The sequence below is a fragment of the Sinocyclocheilus grahami genome, unplaced genomic scaffold (genome assembly GCF_001515645.1).
Source record: "Sinocyclocheilus grahami isolate Dianchi unplaced genomic scaffold, SAMN03320097.WGS_v1.1 scaffold30.1, whole genome shotgun sequence".
NCBI lineage: Eukaryota > Metazoa > Chordata > Actinopteri > Cypriniformes > Cyprinidae > Sinocyclocheilus > Sinocyclocheilus grahami.
In genome coordinates this window covers 1-20,539 of record NW_015505209.1, presented here as the reverse complement: position 1 = coordinate 20,539, position 20,539 = coordinate 1, and the positions used below count along the sequence as shown (strand labels likewise).

General features: G+C 38.8%; 1 protein-coding gene across 4 annotated transcripts in view; it reads left to right on the top strand.

Moving 5' to 3' along the window:
• Positions 1 to 20,268, top strand: part of LOC107571880 (sphingomyelin phosphodiesterase 3-like) — a 42,338-nt gene extending 22,070 nt beyond the window's left edge. Inside the window, exons 2-4 of one of the 4 annotated variants that reach the window (XM_016258285.1) lie at positions 7,945 to 9,662; positions 18,008 to 18,083; positions 20,121 to 20,268. In XM_016258285.1, the coding sequence (XP_016113771.1) occupies positions 8,253 to 9,662; positions 18,008 to 18,083; positions 20,121 to 20,137 (1,503 nt within the window). In that variant the 5' untranslated portion in view covers positions 7,945 to 8,252 and the 3' untranslated portion in view covers positions 20,138 to 20,268. Of the gene's footprint in view, positions 1 to 5,253; positions 5,359 to 6,273; positions 6,371 to 7,944; positions 9,663 to 18,007; positions 18,221 to 20,120 lie in introns of those variants that run through there. The other 3 variants (XM_016258273.1, XM_016258281.1, XM_016258264.1) reach the window with 3 other exon arrangements.
• Positions 20,269 to 20,539: the final 271 nt, after the last annotated feature.

The window sequence follows — 20,539 nt, the reverse complement described above, 5'->3', positions numbered from 1 at the left end:
GGCAAAGTTTTGTAAATGTTTGTAAGCAGTTGAAAAAAACTGTAGTTTATGCACATAAAACATCTCTTAATGAGAAACATTCTTTTAATCATTCTCTTAAACAAAACATTTTCTTAAAGAGACAGTGTAACCATATCACTTTTATTGTCTTAATTGTCCTAATTTTATCAACCTTAAGAAGGACCTTCACATATCCCTAAGATAATATTTAATTTTATTTCCATACAGTTAGTTTAATATAGTTTTTTCTTTCAATTTTGTGGTCAACATTTGACCCAGACATGTTCTTAACAGCTTTTGTAAGTCACTTTAATCAAATAGGCCTACTTAATAATCAAAAACCGTTAATAGCTTCTACAGAACAAATTCTGTGTTTATACGTTTATATTGGCTGGTAAACAGTCACAGTCATCGACGTGACATTTGTCAGTGTCTATCTCTTTACTCATGGGGGAAGTTGTGATCAGTATTGATTAGAAGGTGAAGGATTCGTGTATAAACAGATCTATAGCTGAAGCTTTCTAAACAAAGTGTTAGCTAACAGACTTCCTATTGGTGCCCGCATTCATTTAGTTTATTGCCTTGATTATCAGGCTTCTAGTCTGTACTGGAGCAATATTGACTCGCATAGGAAAGTTATCGAAGGCACACGTAACATTTAAGTGCATACACTTAAAGTAAACACACAGAGCAGAGAGCTGGTTGTTGAAAACCACAGGTAGAAGTTTCCCGAACACAATAAGAACTGTTTCAAAACTACACAAAGAGAAAAAGGATTATATCTCAAATAGGAAAGAAAAATTAGATCTCTGTAATGTTGTGGTTGTTTTCTCCTAGACAGCAGTTAATTAGATTATAATAAGAGCAAAGAAAGACTTATTTATTATTAATTATTGTTCATAGTTTGTCTTCTCTAAGGTTTCAGAAGAAATCTCAACAGTGTCTCAAAAAGGTCTGTGATAAAAAGTCAAATCTCAATATGAACCAGTGTTTTTGCCGTTAACTAAAATGATTAAAAATCATTTTCAGTAATTAATATAAATCTGAAAAAAATATAATGAAATATAAATATTAAAAGAAAAACTTTTTTAAAAACTTGGCAATTAACTGAAAAAGTACTACAATTATTAAAACTATAATAAAAATTAAAGCTAAATTGAAATATTTTAAAAGGTTATCCAAAATATTACCAAAATAATACATAAATTATCACATAAGAATTAAAGCTAAATAGAAATATAAAAACTGAAACTAATAAAAATGACAAACCACATAAAATTACTTGAATTAAAATGATACATTTTAATATAAAAATAAAAGCCAATTGAAAATGTGAATAAATACTATAATGGTATGTATATAACATAAAATAACACTAGCATGAACTTGAATTTCTCATCAAATACTACCAAATAGTAAAATTATCTGAGCTATTCTGTCCATAAACATTTAAAGTTGCTGCATATATTACTGAATTAAGTGAATTAGATTCTATATATCAGTCATTTTGAATGTTCATATGACAGCCCATAAGCAGGAATTTTGTAGTTGAGTAGGTGGATTTTGGAAAAGAGGGGCATGTCTAACAGTCCCAGAGAGGCTAATATCACTTACTGCACCTTTAAATGGAGCATAAAAGTGAAGTAATGTCCCCTGAGCTATTAAAGAGCAATCTTTGAGCAATAAAATGTTCCTTTGGGCTGACCCAGATCATCTAACTGGGGACTGATTTATCTGTCAGTTTCAGTATAGATTTAAAGGGTTAGTTCACCCAAAAATGAAAATTAGCCTGTGTTTTACTCACCCTCAAGCCATCCTAGGTGTATATGACTTTCTTCTTTCAGACAAATCCAATTGGAGTTATATTAAAAATTGTCCTGGAACTTCTATGCTCTATCATTGTAGTGGGCGGGTGTTTCTGTTCAACAGTCCAAAACACGTTAAATAAAGTGCACGCATATATAATAAAACGTGCCTCACACCAAGTAGGTATAACTGCAGACCAGAGATCTCCAACATGGGGCGTGAACTCCAAAAGTGGGCAGAACTTCCAAAATGGGGCGGGGTCTCCTCACGCAAAGACTTTCACCATTGGCTCTGGCTTCAGCCAATTGTTATTGACTTACATTTCACAAATAAAACTTCATAAATTAAACATGGTTTCTAGTTGATCTAAAATCAAATATGCTATATAAATAAATATGCTCTGTGAGAGCAGAGCCCAAAGCTTGTGGCCAGTGGTGTTCAGATTTTGAACAGCTTCATGATATAAACGGGAATCACCCATGAGCTCTCCCGCGAGCCGTCCCAGCGCAGCGCAGGGGAAAGAATTTACTCTATCGCTTTGTTTTAAGCAACGGGGCTTAAGATTCACAGGGTAACGTTAGGAGGGGGTAGTGAAGCTGGGTGCAACTAAAAAGGTGCCATTGTCCGGTGAGGTCCGGTTGGGGAGTTACGGAGCAATCTCATATCGCATAATCTTATTAACTGTTTATCTCCTGAACTGCAACTTTCTTTACCACGCTAATCAGCGCCAATCCTGCTCTGCTGTGCAGTCCAAGGTTAGGGTCAGGTGTGGGATAGGTTTAGGGGTTAGCATTTTTTGTAGCATAGTGTAGGAAATCAACACTGTGATTGACACAACCAATAAAATCTTTAGAATCAGCTGTGGGGCGGAGTTTGCACTGAAGTGGATTGGGAGAAAAAATTGCGCATGCGTGTCATGTGCCTGTCTGTCAATGGGAGGAAGCCACGCCCTATTTTGGAACTCCCATCCCGCTTTGGAGTTCCCGTCCCCATTTGGAGATCTCCAGGCTGCAGTTATACCCTTCTCCCTCACACGGCTCCAGGGGGTGAATAAAGGCATCCTGTAGCAAATCCATGCGTTTTTGTAAGAAAAATATCCATATTTCAGATGCAATAAACACTTTTCTCTCACTGTCATATGCAGAAGCGTTCCGGCGGATGACGTAGGATGTATGTGTCGCGCGCGTGCCTCTGAGATATGCTAGTCTCACGAGTTTGTTTAAGGAAGCAAAGTTTCCTTTCTTTAGCAAAGGAAAACCAGTCTCCTCTTGGCTTATATCAAAATCCTCCGACATTTTTCTTTACAATTCTCATTTGTGCTTCTAATTCATGACCGGATTTTGTTTTGTTCTCTCTCCACGTTTGTCACTAATCACGCAATGGCGACGTCCTACGTCATCCGCTGGAACTGCTTCCACATATGACAGATAGTGGAAGTGACAAAAATGCATGGATTCACTACAGGAGGCCTTCATTCACCCCTCGGAGCCATGTGAGGCACGTTTTATTATGGATGCGCGTACTTTATTTAACGTGTTTTGGACTGTTGAACAGAAACACCCGCCCACTACAATGATAGAGCTTAGAAGTGCCTGGATAATTTTTAATATAACTCCGATTGTATTCGTCTGAAAGAAGAAAGTCATATACACCTAGGATGGCTTGAGGGTGAGTAAAACACAGGCTAATTTTCATTTTTGGGTGAACTAACCCAAGGGTGTAACTTTGGTTTGAGAAGTGGGGGGGACACAAAATGGGGGAAAATGTTTTCGATTTGAATCCCATTTCCTGCATGCACATACATTTATGGACTATGGTGATACAAAATCCAGGAAATAATTAAGTTGATTAATGATCAATTCTGGCAAAAAGAATAGTAGGCTACTAAACTATGAATAAGAAAAAAGATTTCTTACTTTCTTTATTGTTTAATAGGGGCCGATCGCCAAGACTTGAGAGAATCATTTTATAAAGTCGAAAATGTTCACCATTAATGTTTTAAATAATGTTTAAATAACGTGAGACTCAATTTCCACTGTTAAACAAACTTTTATTTCAAACTAACCGCTGTACCTGAAAATATAAAATAAATCACTTGTTGCACAGGACAGAATGTTCTACATCAGTGGTTCCCAGACTTTTTAGAGTGGAGTACCCCCTGAGGCATTTCTGCTTAGGCCTACCCCCTCTCTTCCACTTAGACTGCACCTTTTCCATTAAAGGACAATATTTGCCCCCTAAATTGACTTTCCAATGCATTTTTCATCTTTATAAATAGAATATTAATGTTTAAAATAAAAAAAAAGTTCAATAGATTAATATGCAATGATTAAAAAAAAGTGAAAAGTGATTATTTTAAATACTAAAAGCGCCAGTAGGTGGCGGTAAGTCACTGTCTAATGCGTGAGTCTTCAAGTCATTTGTTCATTCAGTAACTAAGCAAGTGGCTGTATTTATAAATTAATCATTGAATCAAAACACAGCAAAACTCATCATTTTGTTCGCCTCACGTACCCAAGTTTGGGAACCACTGTTCTACATTAAATATTTAGCTAACAACAGTCTTATTACCTAGCAACAGTGTATGTTAACGTTAGCTCAGTCAACATAGGCTAACATTAACATGTGTAGACAGAAAATATGATTATTCTGACCTGAGCTAATTTACTGAATCAAACTCACATCTCCTTTCTTTCTTTTCATTCATGATGACATTAAAGTCATCTGTTGCTGCTTCTGGCGTTTCATCGCTGACTGTGCACAATAGCGATACCTGCTCATTAGAACCTTCAGTCAGCTATTTTTAAGAGTGTGCACGCGACGTTCCTGGACGCGGTCGCGTGCGTCTGTGCCCTGCTCGGTCCTGCTCCTCCGTGGCGATGACGGCGTGCGGTTAAAAAAATCATAACTAATGAATTTGAAAAGTGGGGGGGGACATGTCCCCCCTGTCCCCAGTGGAAATTACGACCCTGAACTAAGTGTGAATTTGTGGTTAAGTATTTGTGTGTGTTCTACAAAACCATATGGCAGCTCAGTTCAGGGGCAAAACGACAGCAGGCCAATCTTTGGGAATCTGTGAAGAGTTGAGGACATTGTTGTTGCACCGGATTCCCTTTGTAAGCTTTGAGTGTGTGTTTGTTTGTGTGTGACCTGAAAGCTGCTCAGCAGTAGGCAAGCTTAACCTAAAGACACGGTCACTTAACCCCCCTCGCACATGTGTGTGTGCTTGTGCGGTGATGCGCATATATATAGCATGCACATCTGCAAACTACCACACATTCATTTGCTACACTCTTCCTTTTCCTGTTCTCGTGCACTGACGGCCCTGTCTGTCACTCTGCAAGTCGGGCGGCTCAAATTCTCGCCAGCATAACCCTGTGCTCACAGCGTGCTGTCAAAATCAGCCCTCTCAGAAAAAAATTAAGATTCTTTTCCCCTCACGTCTAGGCCACTATGCAGTCGACACAGCGGTCCAGCGCAGATTAGGCGGCGGTGATGGATAAAACCCTGGAAATGATTATTCCACAGATTGAGTGTGTGTGTGCAGATGAGGTGAGTGTGGATGCAAAGGGATTATTTGTACGTGAAGCTTTGTGTTATGGTTATCTAGGGTAACTGCTGTACTCTTATAGGGTAAATACAGACGTTTATCTGTGCTTTAGTAGTATTTTTAGAGGACTTAATCAAACTCACATCTCCTTTCTTTCTTTTCATTCATGATGACATTAAAGTCATCTGTTGCTGCTTCTGGCGTTTCATCGCTGACTGTGTCGCAACCACGATACCTGCTCATTAGAACTTCCAGTGAGCTATTTTTAGAGTATGCACGCAACGTTCCTGGACGCGGTCGCGTGCGTCTGTGCCCTGCTCGGTCCTGCTCCTCCGTGGCGATGACGGCGTGCGGTTAAAAAAATCATAACTAATGAATTTGAAAAGTGGGGGGGGACATGTCCCCCCTGTCCCCAGTGGAAATTACGACCCTGAACTAAGTGTGAATTTGTGGTTAAGTATTTGTGTGTGTTCTACAAAACCATATGGCAGCTCAGTTCAGGGGCAAAACGACAGCAGGCCAATCTTTGGGAATCTGTGAAGAGTTGAGGACATTGTTGTTGCACCGGATTCCCTTTGTAAGCTTTGAGTGTGTGTTTGTTTGTGTGTGACCTGAAAGCTGCTCAGCAGTAGGCAAGCTTAACCTAAAGACACGGTCACTTAACCCCCCTCGCACATGTGTGTGTGCTTGTGCGGTGATGCGCATATATATAGCATGCACATCTGCAAACTACCACACATTCATTTGCTACACTCTTCCTTTTCCTGTTCTTGTGCACCGACGGCCCAGTCTGTCTCTCTTTGAGTCAGACAGCTCAAATTCTCCCCAGCGCAACCCTGTGCTCACAGCAGGCTGTCAAAAATCAGCCCTCTCAGAAAAAAATTAAGATTTTTTTCCCCTCACGTCTAGGCCACTATGCAGTCGACACAGCGGTCCAGCGCAGATTAGGCGGCGGTGATGGATAAAACCCTGGAAATGATTATTCCACAGATTGAGTGTGTGTGTGCAGATGAGGTGAGTGTGGATGCAAAGGGATTATTTGTACGTGAAGCTTTGTGTTATGGTTATCTAGGGTAACTGCTGTACTCTTATAGGGTAAATACAGACGTTTATCTGTGCTTTAGTAGTATTTTTAGAGGACTTTGTGTGAGAAAGGTCATTCGTATGTGTAAATGTGCAAGAGGGGTTCTTGCTGATCTGCATGAAATGGTATTAACAACCCATTAAAATTCTGTAATGTGGCATATTTCTGAGTGAAACAGCATATTCAATGAGAAATTTGTGAGATGGGACTTGATTTTATCCATTGGGGATTAATTGGATAGTGAACATTTAAATATGATGTTAAGTTACGACTTGTGAACTTGTCTTTCTGTTTTTGTTATTTAGTCTCTTGACATCAGTGTCAACTGTCAACCCAGTTATAAAACCACAACAGTAACCTACATTTCCTGGTTGTGTCAAAGACTGACCTGTCCTCTTTGATCTGTGGTAAATCTTTTGATGATTTAGGTCAGGGTTTCAACTAGGAGCATCAGCTGCAAAAAGGCAACCAGCATTTCAACATAAAAGGACAGCTATAGCTGCATTCAAAACAAAGGTTTAAAGCACTTTAGATTTATGTGTTTTATGAGAATCTCTAAAATTATAAAATTACTCGTTTGCGATTTTCAGCTTTGTTGAAGGTGATTAAATATCAAGGGAGTGGAGGGAAAGTATTAGGGGTACAAAAAAGGGGTACAAACCATATTAAACATATTTTAAGCTCCATTTCAGTCTGTATTTAATTATATTTATATTAATTATATTTAACCATTTTAAATTGCACTGAATAAAGGGTCTAAAACAAAAGAATGTAACACCTCTGTGAGTTCTTTGTTCAAGAACAAGGTAAATTTAATTGGTACTTCCTTGTGACAAAGACAGAGAATATTTTTCTGTATCATCTTTTCTTACATTTAATCAGTGCAATTGTCTCTCTGTGAGGTTGCAGTCTAATCTTCCTCATCATCTGCTCCATTTGTTTGTATAGGCCTGTTTCTGTCTGTTTATTTCATGAGGAACAACCACAAAATCACCACCACTCTACAAAGGGACTTAGTCATCATATTTTACAGTACCACCTGTGCAGTGGTAGCTTTTTAAATGGTAATTATCCTAATTTCTCCTTTGTTAAAATCAAAGGTCATTTGGGATAAAAAGCCACATCTGGTAGACCCTCTTTCTAAAAAATCCCACTGTGGTTGCATGGATTTAAATCCAAGCCTTTATAAGGTTGCTTGTATTTCATACAAGTTTTTTTTTATTTTATTTACAAACAATAAGCTATTTTAAATTACATATTTTACCAAACCCAATTTGAAAACACACAGATGCAAATGAAGTAAAAACTAAATTCTTACACAGCAGGCTACATTTGGTGACCTGACACTCTGGTTTCTGTAAAAAGCTATTATTATTTATTATTCATCATGATTTTCAAAACATTTAAAATTTTACTGGGATCCAATTTGTTGATTGCACATTATCCTCCATTTTCATCTGATTGCCTGTGTATTCTGTTCCCCCCTCCCTTTGCTTGTCTGCAGGCTCTGTGCTGACGAGGCCTCCTCTTTCCGTGCCTGGAATATTCTGGGTCCCAGGAGGGTTTTTTTGTCATCACCATGATCAGATTCTTCAGGAGACTCTAGCACTGCAGACCCCCACCAAAGAGGGAAGAGGCTGGGCTTGGAACCCTGTATATCCCAAATTCAAAGTCGGACATAGCGAAGGACCCAAGAACCATGTAGTATACCTCTTTCCGCCACAGGGGGGAGGGTAAACTTTGTAGTTCTTTTTTTGAACTGTTTTTTTTAATTTTTTTTGGCTGGGAGTTGGTCTACAAGGTGAGCCAGAAATGGTCTTGCACACCTCTCCCTACCCTAGTGCCTTCCTCAGCTTTCTGAGCCGTCTGTCTTGGGCCTTTGTTTTCCCTTGCTACTGGTTGTTGGACCGGTTGTTGGCCTCCTGTGTAGCAACATCACTAGAGAAGCGTAGACGCTCCCAAGATCCCTGCTCTTTTTTGGCACTTGGGGTCCTGATCTCTACACCACTCTACCTGGTGCTGTTACTGGCATCCTTACCCTTTGCTTTTATTGGCTTCCTCTTGTGGGCCCCACTGCAGACCATCAGGAACCCCTACATCTACTCTCACCAGAAACCAGACAAGCATGGCGCCGAGCAGGGAACATCGACTGGAACCGGGGCGGCACTTGCTGAGTGGCGTCTACAAGGTCGCAGCTTTTGCTTTGGCAGTGCCAATGTTTGCCTGCTGCCGGACTCACTCGCACGCTTCAACAACCTTGCGGACACTCAACGCCGAGCTCGTGAAGTGGGCAAGCGGATCCGTAATGGTGCCAGCAGACCCCAGATCAAGATATACATTGACTCGCCCACCAATACTTCAATTAGTGCGGCATCCTTCTGCAGTTTGGCCACCCAGGGCTTCCGCCGCACCTCATCTTTGGACCATCGTCCCGAGCCTGTAGTCACCACTGAGCCTGAGACTGAGGCCTTAACTGAGTGTCCCATTCACCCCTCAGGAGGTACAAGCTCGGATTGCCCCGTCCACAGCACTGGAGCCCAAAATTCCTCAGAGTGCCCCCTCCACCCCAATGAAGAAGAGCATGTTCCTGATTGTGCCGTCCACCAGTTTGCAGACCCACACTCCTCTGGTGAGTGTCCAGTACATAGCAACATCATCCAGAACTCAGAGGACTGTCCTCTCCATCCGGCTGGAGTGCAAATCAGCATCACCTCTCCTGATTCTGAGCCGACTGAGGCTGAAAAAGAGAACCACCAGACCGGGGATGGGGATACGGGTAGCCTAGAAAGCCGTACGGCCTCACGGGAATCCCTGGTTCGCTTCCACGCAGCCGATGGAGGCATCTCCCCCAACAATACCCTTTCACAACACCGCACCTCAGTCTTTAAAAGGCCGATTGGGCGCAAACGCCGTCATGGAGACGACGGCTTTGACCATGAGATCTCTGCCTTCTTCCCTGCCAACCTGGACTTCCTTTGTCTGCAGGAAGTCTTCGAAAGGCGAGCTGCAGACAGGCTCAGGAGGCAGCTGCACCGCTATTTTCCATTTGTGCTGAGTGACGTGGGACGCTATGGCTGGAAAGGCTGTTGCTCCCGCTTCAAGTTCTTGAACAGCGGGCTTCTTTTGGCCAGTCGCTACCCTATTCTGGATGCCCATTATGAGTGCTTCCCTAATGGGCACAGCGAGGATGCTCTGGCTGCTAAAGGAGTTCTTTTTGCCAAGGTAAGTTTGTTATACTCCTTTCTTATGGCATGCTTTTAAGCCATTTTTCTTGTATTTGTTATATGCAGGATATTGGATTCCTTCTGTATACCCTCCGCTGGTTTATGCTACACCCTTGCATGTGAACCAATGCAGATCTCAACTTAATTAACTGAATCCTTAGATCTCCAATGTAAAGGCATCTTTAAGAGTTATGTTTTATATTCAGCCAATTCATTCTGATCATCAATGTTTATACCTGCTGTACAACATTTGATGCATGTCACTGATATCGAAATGGCACATTAGGGCATGTTCCAGTTCTTGAACTTTCCATGGCACGTGTCTGGAGTTAAAGTTGGACTTGTGGTTTGAGTGTACACAAACAGCCTGAATAATTTACAACTAGCCCTTTGTAGCCTAGAGGGCCTTTTTGAAACACTCATCTGTCATGCCTTCAGAAACAAAGGCTTTTGCTCTTTGTTGAAGCATGGCTGGATGTACAGTCCTGTTGCATTATATATGGTCTTAATGGGGCTGTGCACTTATGCTGAGTAGATATTACAATTCAAGAAGTAGTTTCACTCTTATACAATATTGTATGCTCATTTTAGTCTGGATATTGTAAAGACAGGTTCATTAGTCCTGCAGCTGCTGTTACTAGCATTCTACAAAGGTTTATGTAAGAAGCGATGAATGTATGCACTAGCAGCTGATGGATTATGAACTAAGGTGGTATTTAATTACAATGATGAAAGTGTTCCCATAGATTTTTATGTACTCTGGTACATACAGTACTTGGGTAAGTTTCAGTACATATTTAGCATACGTGGCATTGGTTTCATTTGAACATTAGGCTTGTACCTAATTTTGAAGTATGGAAAATGACAAACGTTGGGTTTAGCCAAATGTGAACAACAGATTGTTCTGAATTCTTCATGAATGGTGAAGTGAAGTGAACTGACCCGTTGAATGTTAGTAGCCACTTGCTAGTTTTAAGTTTCAGTTACAAAAAGTCCCTTTGTTTATGCTAGCATATGGACAGCATATGATTAAAAGAGAAAGCTGTTGTGCTTTGTACTGTTGTTAAAACAATTTAGTATTCTGAATTTTTTGCATGAAATGATTTGACATGTTAATTGCACTAATTTCGCTATTTGCTTACATTAGCATGTTGGGATGTTGCATGCTTAGCATGTGTTAACTAGTATCTATATTTGTGCATGATATTAGCTTGTGTTTTTGTTTGTGTAGCTCTCATTTAGAGAGATGATGAGTACAGGCTTTTAGGGTTGAGATATCATTAATCTCTCAGCACTGTATCCAACTCTGGATACCGCATTCCAAACCTGATCTCTTTTCCCCTCCATAAGGGCAAGAGGCCAGCCGCCATTGTGTGTCAGAAAAAGCTACTAAACACTAACTCTGAATATGTGTGTGCTAGAGAGAGAAGCCTGTTAAATATTGAGTACTGTACACAGAGAAACAGAAGGTCAATGCCTTTGCCCTGTACATGTACTTATTAAATAGATTCTTACTTGAATTGACGTTCAATCTTTTACGGGGGTGTAAGTTTAACCAACTGCTTCCAGAAGTTATTGATGCTCTTTGGATACTCCTCCAAGGTCCTGGCCTCTTATTTGCTTATCTGTTGAACTACAGACTACATCTGTCATCAGGTCCTCAAGGTTTCAAAACAAGGCTAGGGTAATTATGTTTTTCATTTCAAATTTAATGACAGAAATAACAATGTGTTCTAACCAGGCATGAGTTTCCAGCGACAATCTATTTGTCTAACTACTTGAACTTGAAACTGCTGAATGATGTGGCACAATCGCAGCCAATTGGACAATATTAATACACAGCTATTCAAAGCATGATTTTGAACCAATGAGATTTCACAGTGGGCCGGGCTACCCAAGCTTCTACAGTACATTGTACACAGTGTTAGACTAGGACTAGAGTTAGATTGAACTGTAAGTGTAAGTCTGTACAGTTAAATGACACATAATTCCAGAAAAGAACTGCTGTGAAAATCCCAAAAGAACCTGACAGCTGGAGCAAAACCTAAAATAATTAGTTTGAAAGCTCACACTTTAGTTCTTAGGAGAAAATAATAGTTTAATTAACACACTCAGATGGAACGGGGATGTGGAAGGTCAGTGTCTCTCTGTCTGTCTTGCTCTTTTCTCGCACTATCTCTCATGTTATTCACAGAGTACAATAAGCCCCTCCTTAAAAGCTTAACGCCCAAATAGGTCAAATCATGTAATGTGACTGTCGTAAAAAAGCAGTTTACTGTGGGACATGCTTTATAATAAAAAGTTATTAAAAGTGCATTAACTGCAAAAGAGCCTGTTCCTTTGACTTGTTTTCCAACACGGAGCTAAACACGATCAAGCGAAGTATACTTAGGGTTTTGGGCTTGTGCATAAACGGTCAAATATACTAGAGATGCACGATATTAGATTTTTGCCGATGGCAGATGCCGAAACCGATATATGTTTCCTTTTGTTTTGAAACAACACCAAGTCTCTCCTGTGCAGAAATTATAAACAAATAATTTTTAAATTTTGGTTAGTTTTGAGCAATTACATTGAGAGCCTTGAAAATAACTGTAATAAATCAATTTCTGCTGTTTTTTTTCTCAGACAGATGCAGTTGAAACCTCAACATTTTATAGTGGATTTAACATTAATAGATAGACTAAAGCAAAAGAGCTGTAAAAGTAAAAATAAATCTTTCAGAGCTCCTTATATTCAAGTTTTCATAATCCATTAAAAAATATATTATATATTACTCAATAAATCTGTATATATTACATTATTTAATTTACAAGTGTCATGTTTTTTATTTTTAGCTAAAACTTCTGACCTTTAAATCAAAACAGACTCGTGATTTTATGACATCCATACTGCTTTATTTATTCAGACACACAAGTATCTTAAAGGGATAGTTCACCCTAAAAAAAAAGATGTGATGTTTATATTCTTACCCCCAGGGCATCCAAGATGTAGGTGACTTTGTTTCTTCAGTAGAACACAAACACATTTTTTTAACTCAAACCGTTGCAGTCTGTCAGTCATATAATGTAAGTGGATGGGAATCACAGCTTTGAGAGTCAAAAAAACATACACAAACAAAACCAAATTAAACCCTGCGACTCGTGACAATACATTGATGCGACAAAATCTTCGTTTGTGTTCTACTGAAGAAACAAAGTCACCTACATCTTGGATGCCCTGGGGGTAAGCAGATAAACATCAAAGTATATAATATTGTGCATCCCTAAAATATACACAAAAAATGTGTCAAAAAATGTCTGTCTTGGCGAGTATTTATTCAGACAGTTAGTTATGTCTTAAATGAACATACAGCTGGAAATGAAATCGGATCCATGTCAGTTAGTCTCAGCCTTAGACGTCATGCCCACTGACCGTTGGCTGAACGTTTGATGTATATGGCACACAAAATTGGAAACACTTCAGGTGTTTCAAAGTCGTTGTAAGATTATTTGAGTTATACAGAATTACTGGGAGACATGTGTGTCGCGTTCTTGCCTTCGCGTTGCAAACCCCCTCATGGAGGGAGAAAGTCGTTATGTTTACAGCTGTGACAATGAGTGCTTATCAGGATCAACTAAACACTGGATTTTCAAAAGTATGTGACATATGTAAAGTTTGCGCATAGACTCTTGAAGAGTTTTACACATTGGTCTGTTATTGTGGGGACATTTCCACCCCCATAAACATGACGCGGCAGAAAATAAAACATGATTGGTTGCTTTACCTGTCAGTCATATGGCCTCTTGATTGGTCCTTGGCTATTCAAAGTGGCCAAGGTTCCCAGACCTTCTGCCATCAGTCTGAAGGTCTGTCTATACGAGACTATGTTTCAGTATGTTAAATATGTGCATTCTGTCTTAAATAGACAGTAGTACTAATAAACAGAGCTGTGTTTCTCTGACATAAAACAATGAAATTCAATTTAACCATTAAATTTTGGAAAGTCGAAATTAGTGAAAAATGGCAAAATAGCAGAACTACTCTCACACTACTGATAAAAGGTCAGTAGTATTGCAGCACTGCTTCTCATCCCCGGGCCATTATGGGTAATAAAAGGTCAGCTTCTGATAAATAAACAGACAAAGCTTTGTCAAATGAATTGTGGAGGGGGAAGGGGTGTAAAATGAATGGTGGAGAGAGGGAGGGATATGTGTGGAGTGGAAATATTAATTAAAAATGCTTCCCGTAGGACTGAGCGGCCCTTTAATTAAGGCCTTTCAGCATGTATGTTCAGCCCTCTTATTATTATTCAAGAGCTCTTCACACTCACAACGTCAAGGGTAGATGCTTGTTTAGGGTTTACATGATTGTTAGCAAATCGTTAATGTGTGTCCATAAATTCCATGTCTACTATATGTATAGGAATGTTTATGGGTTTTTTAGTTTGTTATGAATTGCCATAGTGTCCTAATAGAGAAAAATATTTAAAATTGTAATAATATTCTACAATATTACTGTATTTTTTATCAAATAAATGCAGCCTTGGTGAGCACCCTCTTTTAAAAACTAAAATATCCCACCTCGCTGGTCAGACTATAACTTTCATGGCTTTCAAAGCTCTTTCAAAAACGAATAGTTCAATGTGTCAGCATTCAAAATGCAGAACTATCTTGTCCACCCAGATCATTCATGGAAACCGCTGCAAAATAAATAATAACAGAGGTAGTTTATATATATATATATATATATATATATATATATATATATATATATATGTAAACTGTAGAAGTGTTAAAGTTACAGTAGAAAAAACAGCTTGTTTAATTCTTAAAGGGGTCATATGATGCTACTAAAAAGAACATTATTTTGTGTATTTGGTGTAATGAAATGTGTTTATGCGGTTTAAGGTTAAAAAAACACATTATTTTCCGGGACATAATTATGGATTATAATGACTTATACTGTCTTTTTATGCCGTGTAAACATAAAACCATGTCTGCATTTGTGATCACAGAAATGACAAACAACAAGCTCTACTCTACACTGCCCAAAAAACCTGGCTGCGTGAGGAACGGCCAGAGGGTTAGAGTGAGCAGAGGCGGCCTACAGTGATCAGAGGCCGGGGGCTAGTGTGAGGAACGGCCGGAGGGTTAGAGTGAGCAGAGGCGGGGGGGCTTGAGAACGGCGCGGCCGGCGATTTCGACAAAGGAGCGTCCGGAAGGACATGTGACGACTCCGGGCTGGACTCCGCTTCGTCCACGGTGAAAGGCGATCCATAGCGCAAAGTTGATGTATTTCCTCAGCGACCAGCACGGATCAGCTCCAGGCATGACGAAGCAGATATCGTTCTCTTTTGGAAGACCAAACAAAGTAGTGTCGCTTTCACAACGAAGCACACAGCGTCTTTACGACATGGCGGCGGCAACAACAAAACTACAGCGAGAATAAAAGTTACAACTTCTTTCTTTGCGGGAACATTTGGGCGGTGTTATGTAAATCTTCCCACATAGCAACGTAGATATGTGGGGGCGTGTTAGAACGAGCCGTTTTAGGTAGGCGTGGCTGACTCTTAACTTTTATAAAGAATATCTCTTTGGATTTGAGACTTTAGTCTTTGCAACTTTACAGATCTTCTTTATGCACCAAGAGCTTGTAACACTTCAAAGAGAAAGGAAAAAATTTAAATCGCATCATATGACCCCTTTAAGGTCAGAGGGCCATTCATGAAACAAGAATCTGCATAAATAGTGCATAAATCCATTATTATTTAAGTTGCTGCATTCATTCAATGGGACAATTATATACAAATGGACTTATGAGACATACTCATGAATTTGCTCTGCTTGTGTTTCATGAATGAGGCTCAAAGAGGAGGTTTCATTGTGTAAAACTAAATTACTGTTTTTAGTGCAAGAAAATTTCACTGTTGTTATGCATAGTCTTCGGGCGGGAATTAAAATGCTGCAAGATTGCAAAATGTCCCCCTAAAGCTGGGAGATTGTACAGCAATCAGTGCTGTCTTTCAGCGGTAAAAGACCATGACCCATTGCTCCTGCTGTGGTCAGCTCTATTTGCAATGCTTTGTTAGTGTAAAGTACTAGCTGTCTTCAGCTGTAGTCATGTCTTTGCTGTGTGTGTTATCATCTCAGCATTCAAGCTGCCAGTAGGAGTGAATTAGAAGAACCGGAAGAAGGTTATTAGACAGCCAAGCCTCTGTGTGTGTGTGTCTGTGTCTGTGTGTGTGTGTGTGTGTGTGTGTGTGTGATGGACTTACTGAGCCAGCCGACTGTTTCTCCTTTGGGCAAATAATCTTTAACCTTATAAGAGATCTCACAAGTGGCAGACACATTCCAATTAGCACACAGCTCATTAACACTTATTTGCATGTATGCACATATAATCACAACACAAAACCTTGCATGCATTTTAGCTCAGATAAAACATTGTCCAAAGTCAGACAATACCCTTGCACACACTTAAGATGACATTTCAGCAGTCAACACCAATACCAGTAAAATTTCACATTTAGCGGTATACAGGTTTGGAGAAATTTAGCATTACATCACTTGCTCACTAATGGATCCTTTGTAGTGAATGGGTGCCGTCAGAATGAGAGTCCAAACTGCTGATAAAAAAAACAATAATCTACAAGTAATTTATATGACTCCGGTCCATTTTTATCCATCCAATTCTCCTTTTTTTGCTAAAATGTTGTATGGTTATTATTAATGACATAATAAACAGCAATCCTAAAGTACAGATATACTGTATATGTATTTTGCCCATGAAATGTATACGTGCATGTACACATCTAATTGTTGGTACTTAGTGCTACCAATACTTTAGAAATATTTATTTTATTTTAACCTTTGACATCCCTATAGACACATAAAAAATTTCCACCCATCTGATTTCCTGCCTTCTCTAGTCTGTCAATGCAACACACACACACTTAGCCAAGCATGGGTAAACGTTTGAAATATTCATACACAAGGACTATGAAACAGAGAAAGGCAATGAAGCTGAGTGAGGAAAAAGCAAACGATGAAATGGAAGAGTACTAGCCCTGTTTGATCCGATGCAGTGAGCTCATGGTAACCACATGGTCAGACTCTCATTAGTGTAATTAAATCTACAAATCAGCTCTAAAAAACAATGACATTTATTATCGCTACTGCTGAAATGTAGAATTTGCACTTTGTGGAGGACTTCAGGATTTGGAAGGAGGTTGAGAAACTGTGTCCAACTGTACTGTAGCTCTCAGCACTTTGAATAGGAGTCCTTGCTGGGAATGAGCCAATGTAAGTCATTGAATGATTTACACTGAATGGGCTGTCTGGATGAAAAGAGGACAGAGAGATGCCAGTGCTGGAACTAGCACAATATACAAAGCCTACAGAATTTTTTTTACAAATTAAAAAGTAATAACACTGTTAAATTTAATCTTTATCAAATCTCAAAATCAACATCCATTGTTCATACTTTGCATTATAATGTTGTGAAGTTATTACTTCAGTTTTATATTATTTGTGAATTTTATAGGCATTTATATCAATAATGAATTATATTATGTAGCGAATCAGCTCATGGGAAATATGAATAATTAACCATAAAGAGAATATATAGTGTGTTGGATTGGTCCAGACGCTACAATTAATATAATAAATTATAATATATAATACATTATGGTAATATATATGTATATGGACTGAGCTTATGAGTGTATATAGCTATGTTTATTTTATTTTATTATTTTATTGGTATTAATATTTTATTGTACATGCTAATTTTACCTATTTTAACATTTCGATTGACTTTTGCTCTCATTTAATGTTGACCTACAGATAATAGCAATAAAAGAAAATAACACTGTTAAATGTGAACGCACACATATACACAGATATATATGTATGTGTATATATATTTGCAGAGAGCTTATTACTTTGCAGCATTTTAGGCGCATTAAATTTGCTCTCCACTTACTAATCAATTTGTCTTTTTGAAATATTCAGTCCGTCTGCTCACTAATGAGCCGATATAATGCATGAGCCGGAAAAGAAAAACAAGAAGAAATGGGGGAATTTGGTGCGGCTGGATAAAATGATGATACGAGCAGGTGTTTTGAAGGGCTCAGAGGTGTGCAAGCTCTCACTATTACCTTTTAAGACGGTCCCCAGACAAGCCACAGACAGATGAAAGGAATCTAGAGCGTATGACAGAAGAAGCTGACAGAGAAACAGTGCAACAGTACTCAGGGGTGTTGACGGCACTTCATAACTGATTTTGCGTTTCTGTAATGCGTTTGATGTGGCAAAGTTCTCACTCTTCAATCTCTTTTGTCCTCCTGCTCTATTCTCTCAGGTGCAGGTGGGAAGCTCTGCTCAGGATCAGCGGGTTGTTGGATATATCGCTTGCACTCATCTGCATGCTATTGAAGGTGGGTGTCTATACACACACACAAATAGAGCAGACAGATTGATATGTCATATATAGTCTTATCTGAAACTAGTATATCATAGAGACTTAAATGGCCAGTTCACGCAAAAATGTAAATTCTGTCATCACTTACTCACCCTCATGTGTTCCAAACTAGTATGACTGTCTTTGTCCATACACTGGAAGTCAATGGTAACCAAAACTGGGGAGACAGACAACACAACAGCGCTTTCAGATTCAGATACTTTTATTTCGGTCTCATTGATTTAAAGTATATGCTTCCCTCAAATGCACATTGCAATTCACTGTTACACAGAACAAAATGATTATATATTATACATGGTTTTCTAAGCTCACTGTACATTACATAAATACACACATCCTGTGAGAGCTCTAATTTAATGGGCAAATAAATGCACAGCCATTTGCATTTGCACTCCGCATGGAAAATGTATAAGACCGCACTGTTGCATTTTTAATAACTTCTGAGGCTTATTTTGCTGTGTTTATATAAGCTGTTTGATCGGTTACATCAAGGAGCTGTAAAGACCGGGTACATTCACGGTGTGGATGAATCATGTTTGTGTTGGAGACTCAAGGTCTATAGAAGAGTCTCTTACAAAACAAAAACAAACACTCTCTGTTAGTCTTTGAACGTGTCTCTGACTGTATGTGATCTCTGAGGCATCTGTCATAGGAAATCAACATGTGCTGTTGGGAATAATTAAGCGAAGCATCTTCTCATAGGATAAGGACATGCAGTCTTATGAATAATTATGAGACAATGACACGTCATCAAAGTACTACAGTGATTTGCAAGTCAACTTGTGACATTGACATGATGTAGATTTTAAACACGCAAGACGAAAATGGCGCAAAAGGCTCAAAATTAACTAGTTTTCTTCTACAATTAAAATTAATGGATGCTAACATTGTCTTCCATGATGTGCAACACAGACTGTTAAAATCGCTGTTAAAAGAGACTGTTAATATCTCAGAAAATATAGTTTGGCGTTTCATAATCCTTTGTTGTTTATGAAGATTTTTACTGAAAAACAAAACTGACTGTAAGACAGGAGTAATATTGAGCATTTATTTACTTTTTATTGGAGGGAGTCTCTCCTTCATTCTCAAATGATTATTATTCATTATAATTATTAATATAATTATATAATAATAAATAATTATTAATTATTAATTACATTTATGGATTTAGCAGACAGTTTTATCCAAAGCTACTTAACAATACAAATTTGTTAATTGCTATCATTGCATTTTTTTAAATTTAAAAGAATAATAAGAATTTGATGCAAGATGAAATCATTTATTTTATAGATAATAAAATATTAGTAGTAGTGTTAATAATATTAATTATTACTATGCGTATTAATATTATAATAATATAATTGTTATGCTTATTAATAATTTTATTATATTATTTATTATTATGCTTTTTTGTTGATGATATTATTATTGTTTTATATGAATTAAAAGTATAGTAAAAGTATTGTTTTTAGAGATATCTAATATTTCATATATATATATAAAAGATTACATATATAATATTATAATATATAAAAGTTAATGATAATTTCAGTAATAATATATGTGAAATATATTTAATTTTTATATGTGAAATGAGACATTTAGTGCCGTTATGAAGCTATTTTTCTAGTCAGGACCACAAGCTTGAGTGGCTTTTTCAGGTTTTGTCCTGACACACACTCATAAACCCCCGGTGGTGTTGCTGTAGTCTGACTGGCGCAGTGATGTCGAGTGATCCTGACAGGTTTGTCCTGATCCTACTGCTCGTTTGCCGTATATCTGAGTAGATTTCCACACAGAGCAGGGAAACAGTTGTGTGGATATGAGCGTTCGTGTGCAACCCGTAAAAAGCATCTCTTCTTTGCTTTATCTCAGTATCTCGTGTCATGCACGCACGCCCGAATCACCACTTCACATGCAGGGCCTGTGACATCACTGAATGTTGACCCCTGTTCTCTGCTCCGATTAATCAACGTGTCCCGCTCGCCCACAGGGTCCCGGTTCCCATGACGACGGGCTCTCGCCGATCATTGCTATTCCGGGATCCACCTACGCCTCGGTGTGTCTGCCACCTGATCTAATTATAGAGCAGGGGCTATTTCAGGAAGATAAATGAAACATGAGGGAACAAGGCAAGAAACGGGCAAGAAGGCAAGAGAAACCTGATTATGCTGGAGATGATGCTGGACAGGGACTTTCATGGACAAGCGTGGTTCAGTTAATCGAGGAGGCAGTTTCGTCTCTGGATATTCTCAATCGCTTTTTTTCGCCCGTGACACTCTCTCTCTCTGTGTGTGTTACAGACTTTGACAGTGCAGAGGCGGATTTAAGTTATTCTCCTGACATACACACATGTATGTGAGGTTGTTCATGTAACGTTTATTATTATTTATTAGCTCTAAAAAGGGGAAT